The sequence below is a fragment of the Limanda limanda genome, chromosome 16 (genome assembly GCF_963576545.1).
Source record: "Limanda limanda chromosome 16, fLimLim1.1, whole genome shotgun sequence".
Lineage (NCBI taxonomy): Eukaryota > Metazoa > Chordata > Actinopteri > Pleuronectiformes > Pleuronectidae > Limanda > Limanda limanda.
Window position 1 is genome coordinate 22020283 of NC_083651.1, and position 16004 is coordinate 22036286.

General features: G+C 42.6%; 1 protein-coding gene across 1 annotated transcript in view; it reads left to right on the plus strand.

Moving 5' to 3' along the window:
• thsd7ba (thrombospondin, type I, domain containing 7Ba) overlaps positions 1-16004 on the plus strand; it is a 131517-nt gene that overhangs the window by 27647 nt on the left and 87866 nt on the right. Inside the window, exons 2-4 of the mRNA XM_061088869.1 lie at positions 9318-10185; positions 12612-12860; positions 13718-13887. Of these exons, the coding sequence (XP_060944852.1) occupies positions 9318-10185; positions 12612-12860; positions 13718-13887 (1287 nt within the window). The remainder of the gene's footprint in view (positions 1-9317; positions 10186-12611; positions 12861-13717; positions 13888-16004) is intronic.

The window sequence follows — 16004 nt, forward strand, 5'->3', positions numbered from 1 at the left end:
TGTCTCCAGGACCACATTATGCCATGAGGACACGCACGCAAGCATGCACGCACACAAACACACACACACAGTCACACACACACACACACACACACACACACACACACACACACACACACACACACACACACACACACACACACACACACCTCCCATGATAGAGCAGCTGGTAATAACACAGAACATAGGTAGTCATTGATATTCAAGACTTCTCTAGCTACCAGTGAGCAAAACTTTCCCTTCATTAAATAATGTGTACTTCCCTTTACATACAAATCTGAACATAGCTATAGCAGTGATGTCTCTGGATAGAAGCTTATTAGGTGATATAAGCTGTGTGTCACTTCTGGGTCTAGGATGTCGACGAGGGATCCAACCAATGTGGGCTTCATAGACCCGGGCCTCTGAAGACCCTCAGCATTTCTGCTGCTGTCTGAAATTTATGTAGTGCATTAGTCACTTTCCCCTGCCAGGCTGCAGGTACTATGTGAGTTAATTAAAAGAAGTGTGAAGCTTCCCATGAGGAACGGCTCCATATTCTAGGCACATACGACATGCAAGCATTTCTCTGTGCATTGGGTTGGAATATGTGTGATGCATTCAGGTGCTTCAACTGTTACACAACTTCATTAATATGAGGTTTAAACTAGAAAAGGTTCTCTGCTATTAATACTTGTGTAAAATAATATGGATGGTATAACCTTCCATTAATTGCGAATTGCATATAAACATAGATTTGGAGATGTTAAGGCGGAATGCACCAGTATTGTGTTCTCTGTTCAGCACTGGCTGAAGTGGAAAACGCTTCCAGGGAACAGAAGGCTGATATATCAGAGCAGAACCTGTTCTTTCGGGTCGGCCCACTTACTTTTCTGTCTTACTGCGGTGCTGTTTAAATACTGTCCTCACCCCCTCAGTGTGATAACTCTGGAGGAATTATGCTTGTACTGACTAAGGTTGATTGATCGTTCATTTAGACGTCCTCATGCTGGTATTAAAATCATCTTCTACGTGAGTTACTGTAGTATTGATCTGAGATAAATCAGAGGACTTTGTCGCTCCTGCATTTTTCTGGTTCATACAGAGCGTGAGAAAGCATATTCTGAATCGTCACACTCAGAGGAGTCAGGCTTGAGTCTCTGGATCAGTTCCACTCTGTGTGTTTATCTGCCTCTTGGTTTTTCACGAATAATAACTCCACTTACCAGATTTTCATTAACATAAGGAAACCAGTCCCATCACCGCATCCTGGCATTTTAAAAAGATATTCTTTAGCTGAGGAGCGATGTGCATTACTGCTTATTTGGTTTGTTACTGATTGGCCCAAATGGGGATAACATTACTCAATGGGCACAGCATGTGTTAGTCCTGTCTTGTTTATACTGCTGGCCATTGGGTTAGTGATTAGACATTGAAGTGGGTCTGGCACTGGCGCTGGAGGGCTGAATGCTAAATCGTAACAAAAGCCCTCTGGGGCCGTGTGTGGAGTTTCGCAGCCCCATGGTAAGTAATTCATTAGTGTGGAATATTGAAGCTGCATTTGATGCTTTGCCTCACAATAATAGAAGCTGCACTAAGTATCCTAAGCCAGAACACAAATGCTCTAATGCATTCAGTCATTGAGAATTTATGGAAATGCCTGATTTATATTCAAGCAGGAAGGTCAAAATACTCAGAGTGGCTGCTCATCCTTTTTATCATTAAACAAACCTTATTTTTACCTGCGGGTGATGAGTGTTTTTTTTCTCTGTCACTTATTTTTCTTGTCAGTTTTCCCCTCGGCAATGATTTTTTAACTTCTCTGGCTCACTTTTCACAAATTTCCCTCCAACCTGGCGGCGATGTTGGTTGAAAACAAGCTGATTCAGGACTTCCTGAGATGGATTGACTGCCTGATGATAATCTGATGAATTCCTGCATATATGAATGTTGTAATTGAGGATGCACTGCGCCGCTCATAAATTACCGCTGATGGAAATGTGGCATGGGGGACAGCTCCGTGCATAATGAGGCTCAGTGGCATAGGTATCATTTAATTAAAAAGTGTTTTGACAAAGGATGCATGTATCCAAACAGTCAAACTTAACTCGGGGAGAGAAGTTGAAGATGGATGGTGGGTAAGCTCAGCGGATGCCTGGGAGGAAAACATGATGCGCTCTTCATGTGCAACTTCACTAGAGTGAGTCCTGTGTCGATAAACATGTAATTAAAAGTGTGAGGTTGTTGCTTTTTTCTACTTCTACCAACAAGGACACCGGCTCACCGTCAAGCACTGCAGTGAGGGCAAGATTCTCCTTCTTATAACTTCAAGGTTCTGCAGAACACCTCTGTACCGCTCTGACCTCCTTCACACCTTCACACCTGCCTAAACTCTCCGATCTTTCTCATTCACTTCTCCTCACTTCTCCTCCTCCCCCACGTTCCCTCGATGGGGTCTTCAGCCTTGAGCTGTGCAGCCGGGGACATTGACTTTCTCAAAACTCCCCTCAAAACCCACCTTCTTAGACTTACTTATTTTGTTTTTTTTAAGTTATTTAATTTGCCTATTATTGTATGTTTAGTGTCTTGCAAGGCGCCCGTAAATGAATTGCGTTATTATTGTTATTATTAATAATTACAGTAATAGATGCTGAACAGAAAACCTTATAATTGATGTTGTACCTGCCTGTTTGGAATGGGCTGTTGTTTAATGCCCTGGAGTTACTTCAATAGTCGCAGTTCTACAATATACTGTCACTTCTTATTGTTTGTGTGCTGCAGAACCTTTTTATGAAAAGTTTATAGTGCAGAGTTACAAAACTTATAAGTAAAAAGTAATGTTTACATTGCATATCGGCTATTTCAAAGGTCTGTGAAGCGAGCGACACAATCTTAAGACCCAAAACCACAATTTTTCAAGACAAAAGCTCTAATTCTGCTTGGTATGATCCATTGCAGCAACAAAACAAATATTGTTTTTTTACTCTGTAGACAAAATACTAATTAATGAAAAGATCTGGGGCTCCAGATATTATTGCCATGCTCACCAGCCAGCGACCACTTTATCCAATAGGATGTAGAAGAAGATGTGTTCAACTCAATCCACAGACTGATGGCAACTGGCCCCTCCCCCAATCACTGCTCCAGAGCACTAGTCACATGTTTATTACATTTTTATTAACATTGAAAGTATCTAATCTGTAAAACATACTAAATTCCACACTGCACTTCCTCAGACCATTAAGATACACAGGTCAAGTGTGAAGATGTCAGTCTGGAGATATGCTCGCTACACAAAGACAGACAGGCTGACGTACTGGATTTAGTAGATACATAATCAATACATTAAATCAACACCACAGACAGTAGTGTTTTATTCAGGAAACAGCAACAACATTTCATGTGGCATTGTAAAGGTCTCACATGAACACATTGGAGCATTCAGCGCCCAGACACCCTCCAAAATGTGTACTGAGCTGGCTCAGTGATTCTTTTACCAAGTGTAATTAAAGGCCCCACAGAAGGAGAAGATTTAACACTGGTGAGTGAGATTTCTCTAGGTTGTTTTTTCTTTTGTGTTTTTTGTGACAGAGTGTTGCTCGCTGCTGTTTAAGAGACACTTTATTGCGTTGCTGTTTACCTCCTCTTTGTCTCTGTCTGTCTGGTTTCGGGGCATTGTGGAGATTGCTTTTGTTGTGCCACTTGTTGTTGTTGCTTTGCCATCATTTGTCCAACTTATCCAACTGTTGAACAGTGCTGAACAAGAGAATACTTGTTTAGTCACGCAACACCGGCTGGGTTTAATTTGTGTTTTTTTGTTCCCTACATAGTAGAGAAGTATGCACAGCCTTTTTTTGGCCAATTCTGCTCTTTTCCAAAAAAAGGATGTAACTAGAATAGTAAATAAAGCGGGGACCCCACGGTACCGGAGTCCCCTGTAGGTGTGAGCAATGCGAGTGAGTGCGACAGGAACGAAGGAGCTGTGGGCGACTGGTTCCTCCTGAGGGCCTGACAGATGCTAATGCTGACGGATCGAGAGAGTGATTATTCAGAGCTTAGGAGATGAACTAGTGCTTGTGTTAGCTGGCTCCCCTGGCAGCAGAATCACTCCCAATCACACCTCCATAAATCACGCGCACATATCCAGGCCCAGTTTGAAAACAGCACCATTGAAAAAAAAAAACAGAAACAGCGGCTGCATGAACGAGTGCCATCAGTGACCACAGGGGCAGTGCACTGAGCTGAGGGAGCAGGAAGGACATGTGCCGCGTCAGCATCCCAAGTCTTTCAGCTTTACTGTTCACATCTTATTTTGGTGAGGAGGCTTTCATGTCTATTTTAGGGTGCGTAACCCATATAAGACGTGTTTGGTCTTTTCAGCTTTGATTGAATTCAGGAAGTCTCTTTGAGCGCAGCACCACACGGTGATGCTGGAAGTGGGGGCATGACTGCACTTTTGGAAATTAAATTTGACTGTCTATCCAGCATCTAATTTGTCTAATTAATATGTTTTTTTACCGTGGATGCTCTCGCGGCTTCTTGATGCGAGGGGGTGTTTGAAATCCGCCTCTCTCCTCCTGACAGACACCACGTCTCTCCTGTTTACGTCAGGTATCCTGTGATGTCTTCAGCAGATAACCCGGCGGTTCACTTCAGGCCAGAGTTCAAATCGAAGTGCAGACCTCGTAGCTCGGTTTAACACAACATGCATCAGCCTACATCAGAAGTGCAGAATAATGAATGAGTGTCTGCAGGGGAGCCGGTGACCCGTGCTGCAGTGAGAATGTCAACAGTTTTGCTGTTGAACACACACACACACTCTCTTGTGATGCTGCATCTTGGTCAAAGTGTTTCATGCCCACACACCACTGCTCCATATTTGGCATGTGCCTACCTCCCTATATGTTTGTATTTTTTTGCCTCATTCTTAATTATCTATGATTTGAGCAAGTTAAGCTTTCACTTCCTTATTGTATCGAGTTCCACTTGATTCAAACATTTTTTCATGGTTATTTTTGTAAGATTTCATACTCACATTTCTGAGCATTTTACCTGCAGCAGTAGCCATCTTGGTTCGCCTCATTGAGGGAACATTAGATCAAAGTGAATTCAAAATACGTGTCAAATACAAATTAAAGATGGTTTCTGTCCTTTTTCTTAGCTCTCGTCACACTGATTGTGTGTTTTCTGGAATGTTTGGTTTTGATTACTTGGTGAAAAGTCACAGATGCCAGCTGAGACTGACTCATCATTGGCTGACAGATGTATCTGCGAGACGTCTCTACCACGGCACCATACTCCTATATCAGCTTCATTTCTGAAGAGTGGGAGGAAGTAGAGATGCAACACATTTATATACTGGTACTCACTATAACGAGTCAACAAACCTCCACGAGTCAACAATGAAAAACTCAACATTAATAAGTACGGTAGCTGCTTTTTTACTGCTTTCCAACTGGCATCCTTTTAAATTGCATTTCTGTTTCCACTCTCTCTGTAGCCACGAGGTGGAAAATATGGAGAATGCGAGATTGTAATTTGAACCGGACAGTACAGGAGTAAATACAGCAGCAGACATATTTGAATTTCAGTGTCTCTTCTCCCTTAGTTGGATCTCTGTGTAATGAAATTCCGTAGAGCTAATTACACAGACTTTGGGCGCTTTAATTAACGTATTAGAATTTCTGATGAAAACAGAGCAGAAAACTCAAAGCCAAACAACATTCCCCTGCTGAATGAACTGGGACTACCTTCCCGTTGTTTTCTGTTTAACTCTTAATGTTTTAAAGTTTGACTGATGTCTGTGCTGAAGCCGCTCTGCTGCTCCGTGTTCTCTCTCTCTCTCTCTCTCTCTCTCTCTCTCTCTTATGCACAACTATTTGACGCTTTCGAATTTTTCAGGATTTTTTACCTCTTTTCACTGAGCTTTTCAGACTTGTGTGTGTTTCATTTTTTTTACTTTGTTATTCATGTAAAGTTAGTCAGTAGCAGTCTCCTGCTGGAACGCCTCAGTGTTACCTCAGCCGGCTGCAGGATCAAACCCACCATAGCTTGGGAGGGAGGATGGTGGCCGTACAGAACCACAGTGGGCCGCACCTACTTTTCTCGGCTGAACACCACAAACAGCAGCATTTATTTTCGGGCTGCACTCTGTATTAAAAATTGACTATGCAAGTAGGCGATATACGTATTGCAAAAGACTGATTGAACTGCGATAGATGGTTTTCTATGTGCCATGCATTCACACTCTGCATGTAATAAATTAAAGGTATTCAGATTATTGAGCGGCCTCTCCAGGGTTGTTCCTGCAGGAAGACAAAAATACTACTACTACTTTTACTACCACTACGACTAATTATAATTTTATGCATAAACTTAATTCATACAGCCCTATTCAGCCATAAAGCACAACACAAAGTGCTTAACATATATCACACACTCTGGTGACTGTGAGATTATTCATTAATTTGCACATCACACGACACATGTCTGCGGAAACAACCCAAGTGTGTCTCGTACTGTGTCAGACAAAGATGGTCCTGTTCTTGATATTGCTCCTCTGTGTTTCCCCCCCGTGGTCCAACCCCATTGATAAAATTGATTGAATTTTTTCCGATATCTGTAGATGAAATTAATAATATATATAAAACTCTCACCTTTGAGCTTTGAATTCAGAATCCCATTTTATATTCTCGGCATCGTACCTGCGTGAGAACAAAGTACGTGCACGAGACAAAAATGAATGAATGATAATGACGTTAGTTACACTGGAAGTTCCCATTAACGCCGCAAAGCCAAGACGAATAAACCCAATGATTTGCTCCGATGAGCTATGAAACAATTCAGCAGTTTGAAATATGCACCCTTAAGCAGAAAGCTGCTTCAAAGTGTCACTGTGGCGTCTGCGATCGGCCGGGGAGCAAAGTGTTAAAAACCGACTTCTCTGGCACGAAAAGACATAAAACACGTTCAGCGAGCTGTCATTCCAAAGCAATTTGGGAAGCAGTAGAATCTCATTATTACATCAATTTAATTCCAATTAGAAGAAATGAATCAAATTATCCTTTTCATAGCATGTGGCAAAGTAACTGGATGATAAGCAAACGTGACTGACGTAGATAACATCATCACATCGGCAAAATTATTTAGTTTTTTTACTTATTTTAACAATTTGGGTGTGAAAAAAAACAAATCTACTGAATTAATATATAAGACAACATCAAATCAAGAAACCAGACCTGGAGTCTGATGCGAGTGCAAAGCAAAGGGAGCGTTATTATTCAACAGGCGCTTCCTGCTTAATCAGTGAGAGAAACCCACTTCATAAAAGAATTACAGCAATCAAAGATGTCGTGCAGCGGGATGTCGCCTGTGCATCACAAACAGTTATCTGTGAGGTTTTACTTTATACTCATTCCTGAGACCCGAGACCTGAGCATCTTGGAAACTGAATTTGGGAGAAGATGCAGTTTATTCATGTTGTCAGTGTTGGGATTGAAGGATTCACGTGTTACTTCTGCAAAGGAGCTCATTTCTTCATCCACGTTTGTTAGTTCGGACGACTACTCTATACAGTCATAATTTGTCTCTTTCTTTAATATGACAAAATTATTTCCCTGATAATCATTTATGGGTCTTTAGGGAGCTGATTTATACAGTATGATGTTGACGGTGTTTAGCTTTTGAAAAGATTCATCCTCAACTCAAATATCTAAAGTTAAAATCAAAATGTAGCTTCTTTTTTTTTTTTCTAAAGCACCAAATCTATGAAAACTTTGCCGTTCTCGTCTTCACAGAAAAAACAGGCTGTGGTCAGCTTGAATTTGTGGAAGTGGCACATTTCAAGCTACATTTTGAAGCAGCTTTTCACAGTTGGGGAAACAAAGGTATCAGCACTTTTGTTGCCTCTCTGACCACAGAATACTTTTACTTTCCACTATTGGTGGAAAGTGGGAAATTACTGATGGCTGCTCTGCTTTTGTCAGGCAATGTTTGATGATCCCAAGTGTGATTCTGTGTTATGCTGCAGATAGAAAAAAACTGGAATAATATGGAATACCTGAAATTGAAGTTTGCTCTCTCTTTCATAACTTCACTGTTCAGGAGTTTGTATTGAAGTGAGTGTTTTCATGGGGGATGAAAACAGAATTTTCTCACATTTTTCAGTTATAGCTAAACTTGGTTGCTTAGTTTTACTTCTGTTAAACTGAGCGTGGTCTCCAGCTTCAAACGTTAACATGACTGAACATAGTGGTTATATAGTTTGACTTCTTTGAATCTCCATCTGTTATGTAAAATGTTACTGGAACAGAAATGAGTTGTATTTTACAACACCGAACAATTTATTTATGAGAAAATGTGTTTTCTTTTACTGAAGCGGCTGTTGAGTCCATGAGTTCAGTCCGTTAACGCGACACTCGATGTGACCCTGTGAGATATGAACAGAAATGAAGCATGTGTTCTTTAGTTCACCTTTTGAGCTTTGATGTTGTTACTAGTTCCTAAAACCATCAACATGCAAAAACTGATTTGTTCTTCGGTTTGGCTTTTTGCCCGGTACACTGTAAATTACTCGATTAGGGGGGCGTGAAGTTATTATTATAAGTCCCTTCTCCTAGAAACAGAAATTTATATTCCTACTGAAATTGTGTGGAAGACTAGGATTGTTTTCCTAAATCATTACATGCACCCAGGGTGGTAAACAAGGATTTAACCTAAATGTGCACATTACTGAATCATGGCTGTTGGTCCTTTAATTAGCCCCTCTGTGTAAATAGTGGCCCCTCAATGGCCCCTGATTTATAGTTATCCTGGATCCGCCTCCACACGCAGCACACAGCACTGTTGACTGCACATTAAGAAAACTCATATACACAGTGTTCTGTGGCAAGAAGTCATGTCTTTGTTTGTAATGCAAATCTGTGCTTTGTATAAAACGTTTTTAAAAACCTTGCATGTCACATCTCTGCATCTCTGGGATACAACTATCAAGATTAAATTAAGATGGATTCGAAGAACTGAATACAAGACCCATGTGCTGGTGTTCATAGCCTGAGATATCAATCAGTGTGAGATCAAGAAGTGAATTCAGTCTTCTGTGGCCACGGAAAATAACCTTGTATTTTGCAAGTGGTTTTATTACGTTGTGCTTCTTCTTTCCTTTTCTCCACAGTTCATGAATAAAGCAATCATGAAGGTTAAATGAGTGGCCTTGAATTGTGGTTGATTGCAAGCTGCCAGAAAGTTGCAATTTAAATGACCTTTTTTTTTTCTTCTCCTTATTAAAGCCTCTGTTCTTAATGAGTGTGCCCTCTCCCTGTGTCTTCTCCTGTTTGCAGGTCAGTGGGGTCAGTGTATCGGGGAGGAGTGTGGCTCTGGTGGGATTCAGACCAGGACAATATGGTGCGTCCACACGGAGGGCTGGACCACCCACCACTCCCACTGCCAGCACACAGTCAAGCCCGAGAGCCAGCGGCAGTGCTTCAAGGTCTGCGACTGGCACCAGGACCTATTTGAGTGGGAGCTGTCCGACTGGGGGAGCTGCCTCCTCATCCCTTTCTTTTCCAATGAGCTCAAGCTGAGGACAGCCGAATGCGTTACAGCGCAGCACGGCATCCAGAGACGCCAGGTCCACTGTGTACGCACTTCGAACCGCACCACGGTCACCTTGAGGATATGTGAATTCTTTTCCCAGAAGCCACCTGTGGAGCAGGCCTGCCTGGTCCCCTGCCCCCAGGACTGTGTGGTGTCAGACTTCACCTCCTGGTCAGGGTGCAGCAGAACGTGCGGCGCCGGCCTGCAGCATCGGACTCGACACGTCCTGGCCACGCCCATGTACGGAGGGGCACACTGCCCCAACCTGACTGAGACCAGGACTTGCACTCTCTCTGTCAATTGTCCGGCTGGGGAGGGCGAGTACCAGTACACACTTAGAGTCGGGGCCTGGAGCGAGTGCAGGCTGCCCCATCACAAGGACGCCCTGTTAAGTGGAAGGACCACAGTGGATTTCAGCTCCAGCTCCAATGAGAACAACACAGTCACACTGCACACACTGACCTCTCATCACCACTCACACCACAACCACCACAACCATCATCACAACACTCATTCACTCAACAAATACCACATGTCTTGGGAGCTGGAGGTGGGATACCAGACACGACAAGTGCGCTGCACACGCAGTGACGGAAAGAATGCAATGCTGAGGTGAGTCATTCATCGTTTCCAACAGAGTTCCTTCAGTCTCTGGCTGTCACAGAGTGCACGTGCACCAAGGTCAATGTCACACGCAACAGAATACAAATGAAGAGTAAACAGAGAGAAATGAATCGCATGCTGCAGCTGGATGAAAGGTAAAAACATGATGGACCATGTTGCAATAGTGCCACAGCATGAGATGTCCTTTGTTATCATGGGGAGTGTAAAACATTTTTTGGTTCATTATAAAACTGCGGCAGGACCAATTGGAATTTGACTGGCCGCCGCAGTCAAGATAATGAATGGGAATTACTCTGATTATTCACAAGAACAGCAAGGAGCCACAACCTTTCATACAATAAGAATAAATACAAGTGAACCTGAGATAAACACATTGGAAACAAACACACAATCGGTGAAAAAAAGGGCATTTCAAAAGGTCTTAGATAAGTCCAAGATTAGAATGAAATCATGGTGGCTGTGTGAGATGCGCTGGATTGCAGTCGGTCTGGGGAACTGAGCTGTACAGATAACTGGATTCATCTTACATTAATCTCTTTATCCACGGATGGAGCAGAGGGTGAGCAAGGAAAAGGATCTGCGGTCTGTGAGGTGAACTCCTCCCGATGGAGTCGGTTGTTTTTGTGGTATTTTTTAATAAGAGCGACATGATCAATGGTCCATCCGCCCCTCGTGATCTCAGTGGGACTCTCTCTCTGTGTGGAGGTGTTTCCGGTGAACTGAAATCTGTTTTCTGTGTTGGTTATTTATTCAATTATTACTAAATTATGTGAGAGCCGGTGTTTCACTCGCACACAGGCACGGTGGTGAGCCACTATTGTGTTATATGTCAAGTGCTGCTCCCCTGCTCGCCCCTGTTTTAGCTAACCCTGGTATTTGAATTTGATAAGAATGGATTTTTTCAGACGCAGACACACACAGAAACACACACACACACACAAAGTAATAAACAACAACCCATCTTGTGCTTTCTTTTCGAGCAGAGAGAAAATCATTGCATGTATATTATATTGATTAAATGCCAGCGTACCATCTGTTTGGTGTAAAGTGACACTATTAGCTGACTGTTACCATCAATCAGCGGTTGCCATTCACGGGAGCCATTCTATCAATAATATGCTTGTGGAGGAATGCATTTTTTGCTATTATTGTTTGACGTCTCTTCTATATTTCTAGTCACGGAGAGAAAGATGAAAGCATTTGCCAGCTTTTGGGATTTAAACGCATGTATGGTGTTGCATGATTTGAGGATCATGCCAGTTTCAACGTGATGTGCTGTGGTCGTCCCACGCTGGGCCGATTTGCAATGAAGCAGCTTAAAATGTGCGTATCATGTTATGGGTTTGGATATTCTGCCTGTTATTATCCTCTTCCAGGCAGGTTCAGTGGCTTTACGGCTTCAGTGTGAAGGGACCATTCATCTTACAGTGTTTGATAAGCACAGTTTGAACCGAGGAGGATTAGATTGGATTTCTTTTTTTTAATATAGATTCCCCACCTGAATTCTGCCTAATTCTGCTTTTCTAATTACAGCCTAATTACAAAGTAAATCTCTAAAATGAGCGCCGTACTCACATCTTAATAACCCAACCAATTACACTATCCACATTCAATAGTTAAACTAATTACATGACTAATGCACTTGATTTATTATATTTTTCAAGTGAGGATATCGACTCCGTGTAGCGTTTGTGTAAAAAGGTTGACTCTATGTCGCGAGACCTTTACTATTAGGATGGATAATGGCTTCCAATATTGTCATGCAGGAGTGGCAGCTGCAAAGGTCACTTGTTCGTCAGGGGATCCAGATTTCCATTAGAAGCTTCTCCCAGCAGATGCTATTTCTTACAGCTGATTTAGCTCAAATTTTACCTTATCTACTGTATTGTAACCGCCACAGCCACACTTCACACAGGTCGGAATATACTTGCTGTGTCAGTTTAGTGAGTAGAACGCGCAGGTCCTCACTTTAACATGATGCATACGCAAGATGCAATACCAACACAATAGGTGAAGGCAGTAGTGAGCGTTTGATTGGATCAGTGGGCTCGTCATCAGCATCAGAAATGTCAGAGAGTTTTGAAATCAACAGCTGTCTTGATGTCAATGTTTACCAAATTCTGAACCTTCTCGAGTGTAGAGAAAGAATAAAAAATGATAGAGAGAGAGTGTTGTGGCCTTGGTTGGAATCCTTCAGTAACAGGATTAGTAGTAAGTCTGCAAACAAAGATGCAGAAGGTTGCGTGCACAGGGTCAAACAGCGGTTATACCACAGGCCTACCAGCTGCTGCATGCACTCTTTATGATCTCTAGTCTCAAATCATCACGGGCAACAAAAAAAAGTTGTGAAATAAAAATCAATCCTTCAAGGCGTCACTATTGTTGTACTTTCCTGTTTTCTTCTCGGGCTCCAGTCTCTGTACGAAGGACAGCTCCCCTCTGACCTTCCAGGCGTGTGTGATGCCCAAAGACTGCCACATTTCCAATTGGTCGTCGTGGAGGCCGTGCTCCAAAACCTGCCGCTCCGCCGACCTGTCTCCCGGCTACCGCCTCCGGTTACGGATCATGACACAGATCCCTATCGGCGGAGGGAGACGCTGTCCTGTCCTTGAGGAGAAGGAAGCCTGCAACATCATGGGAGATTTACTTCCAAACTGCCCCAGGTACACTTCTAAATGTTTCTAAAGTTTATTCGGAAGCCATCAATCCTCAATTTACCTTTAATCTACTGATGGAGATGTTTACGCCAAAAACGTCAAACTCCTTAATCCAAATAATGATTTGTAATTTTCTTCTCTGAGCTTTTTCACCTGACTAATTACGAGAGGAAGCCTAGAGGCGGCAAATATTCATGATTCCACTATTGACTGACTTTTAGCATATTTTTTTTACCTCAATCATCTTGTGACACCTACTGTAACTGTTCAAAGTTCCTGACCCAGTGGACATGACGCGGATGACAAGCAGTGTTTGACAACCTCATTGTTTTCAGGGTCGACTGAGTCGCGATAGGCTTTAGCTAATATTTAACAAAAGTAGTCAATAGAGAATCATTTTCCCTGCTGGTAGATTTTGTTTAATTTTCTAAATCTACACCAAGCGCCTGAGAGCAGAGGATTCACATGATTGGAGGAAAACTCATTACGGAAATTAAGCATTTGATAGATTACTACAGGCTGTTGTTCTCGTAAACTCTCGCATTATTATTGCTTTCTGCACTGCTGGATTTTTCATTTCTGGGACCAAACATTTATTTTAGAAGTTTGTGTTTGTGTAAAGTAGTAAATTAAACTAGTCATGCCCTTCCCCTTCTGACGTACTGAGAGAGAGGCTCTTTGCTCTCGCCAGTTTGCCTCTTCCTTTGTGTGAGACTCTATTTTAAAACCACTGACACTGCTGTGTTTACACTGATATGTTAACCTCTTTGAGTGCATTCATTTATCTATTTGGTTTTGAATGGATGGCAGCTTTTTTTTGGACGAAAAATACACAAACACCATTTATATCCTACATCACTTAGGTACATGTGGAGGACCACCGACTGGGGCGACTGTCGCGTGCTCCCCTTGCTGAGCCAGCAGGCCCGGCGGCTGGTTAACACCAGTGTTCTGTGTGGAGAGGGGATCCAGACCAGGAAGACCTACTGCGTTCAAGCCCCTGATGACTCAGCACCACATCACAGGAAAGAGCGTAAGAAAAAAAAAACTTCATAATCACAGTTAATCCAGGGCTTGCTGGAAGCTCACGGTGACTCAGGAGATACACCACAAATACATTCCTAATTAATTCGGTGCTGTGTCTGGATATGAGCCGTGAGCATACATTATTAAGGTTAAAGTTAGCAGCAGAGCACGTTGGATACTTTGATTAATGAGGGCAACAAAAGGCAAAGAACAGCCTGTGTTGCTGAAAAATTATATTTATTGTGGGGATACAATACGGATAATTTTCTTAGTCAAATTGTGTTTTCTTGATTTTCATTTCAGGGCACTTGTGACCTCCTGGATATTTTATATAATTTAATATACATGTATTATGGTTAAAAAGCCACAGAGCGGCATTAGAAGCATTTTTTGGCCTATGCTGATAGTGCTTCTCTCTAACCACCTACATCTGTAGTATGTAGTTTATGTAGATTGTTCATGTTAGAGATGAAGAGTAGCCTTTTTCCCTAAAATACACAAGTTTGCTTTTGCAGTTTGTGTGCAAACGAACACGAATAAAAACCTTCAGCCACGCTCGCTGCCCTGTGATACAACAAAGTTCCCACTTTCAACTAATAGAGTCGGACACAGAAGCTCAAATGATTCCAGATGAACACAGCAGCTTCTCCGCCCATGACGTCTGTAGAGGAGTGGTGGATGTCTTTGTCCTGCTCAGGGAGAAAAGTGGTTTATTGAGAAAAGCAGGCTGTCCACCAATTACAGGGTTGCTTTTAAGATTCCTTTGGCATTAGGGAATAGAATACCCTCGGCAAGTACTTTTTACTTCTAATAACTAATTCAAAGCAAGTTACTTATACTCAAGTACAAAAATGTATCTGTCACTTGTGCCCAGCAACATATCAGCTACGTCTACTTTTACTTGGGTACATTCTGTCTATTTATTTATTCTTCATGGGGCTCAGGAGGTAGAGTGAGTAGATCCCAGCGTCCCCTGTTCCTCATGCTGAAGTGTCCTTGGGCAAGATGCTGAACCCCAGGTTGCCCCTTATAGGCCACAAGGTGAAAATTATGGTTGTTAGTGTGTGAGAGATGTGTGATAAAGAAAGTGCAGCATGTACTGTCGATGCACCTGAATGTGTGAGTGGTAGAAGCATGTGTGCGTGGTCATCAAGACCAGAAAAGTACAATATAAATACTGCACCATTTATTATTTACTTTTTTAATTTCACTAAAGTAAAACGTTTGAGTACTTCCTCCACCTCTGCCACATTTTATCCAGACGGCTGCATCTATAAAAAAAGGAACAGACAGCTGCCTTGGCTTTGTTTTATAAATGCAATAAAAACTCCACGAGATGCAGAGGCTGATATAATTCTCTAACTCTGCCCTCGTAGTCACACATGGACGATCTCAAAATGCCCCCAACTACACAATACAGTTATTACAGCCGGCGTTTAAATAAGTATTTTCCTCTGTGTTTTCAGTCTCACCTCCTCCCATTAAAGTTAGTGTGGAAATCTAACCAGCGCAAATCACTTTAATGCGGGGGTGGAAACGCGGTAACATCCAGGATTGCATTATATTCTGCAAGCATCTGTGTAATTGTGTCTAGCCAGGATTGTAAAAGGAAATGGGTACTCTCCAAAAACAAGTAAAAATAGTTTTATGAGGTTGAGAAATACGGCCACTGGTGCTCAGGTGAACTGGCAGCGGGAGGGAATTGATTGAACACACACACACACACACACACACACACACAGACTCACACAGAGAAACAAAAAGGTGACAAACAAGAAACCTGAGGGACAAAAAAGCAGCAGAAACATGAGGAGTGAGGGAGAGACGCAGCCGTAACCATGAGACATGCAGATTTAACACGCTGCCATTAAAATGCACAACAGCTGCAAAACGAATTCAGTGGATGTGGAGGATTCATTTCAGGAAGGTGTGAAGCTGCTGAAGCTAGTGAAACGGGGACAGAGCCTCATTTGGTGTTGTGGTGTTTGTCTTTACTGCCAGACTAACAGTTGGCTGAGGGCTGTTAGTCGTGTGGCTGCTGCTTCTCTTTCACCGAATCCCTCCGCAGACATGAGGGGATCTCAGGTGCTGAGGTACGGGGGGGGGGGGGGGGGGGGGGGGGGG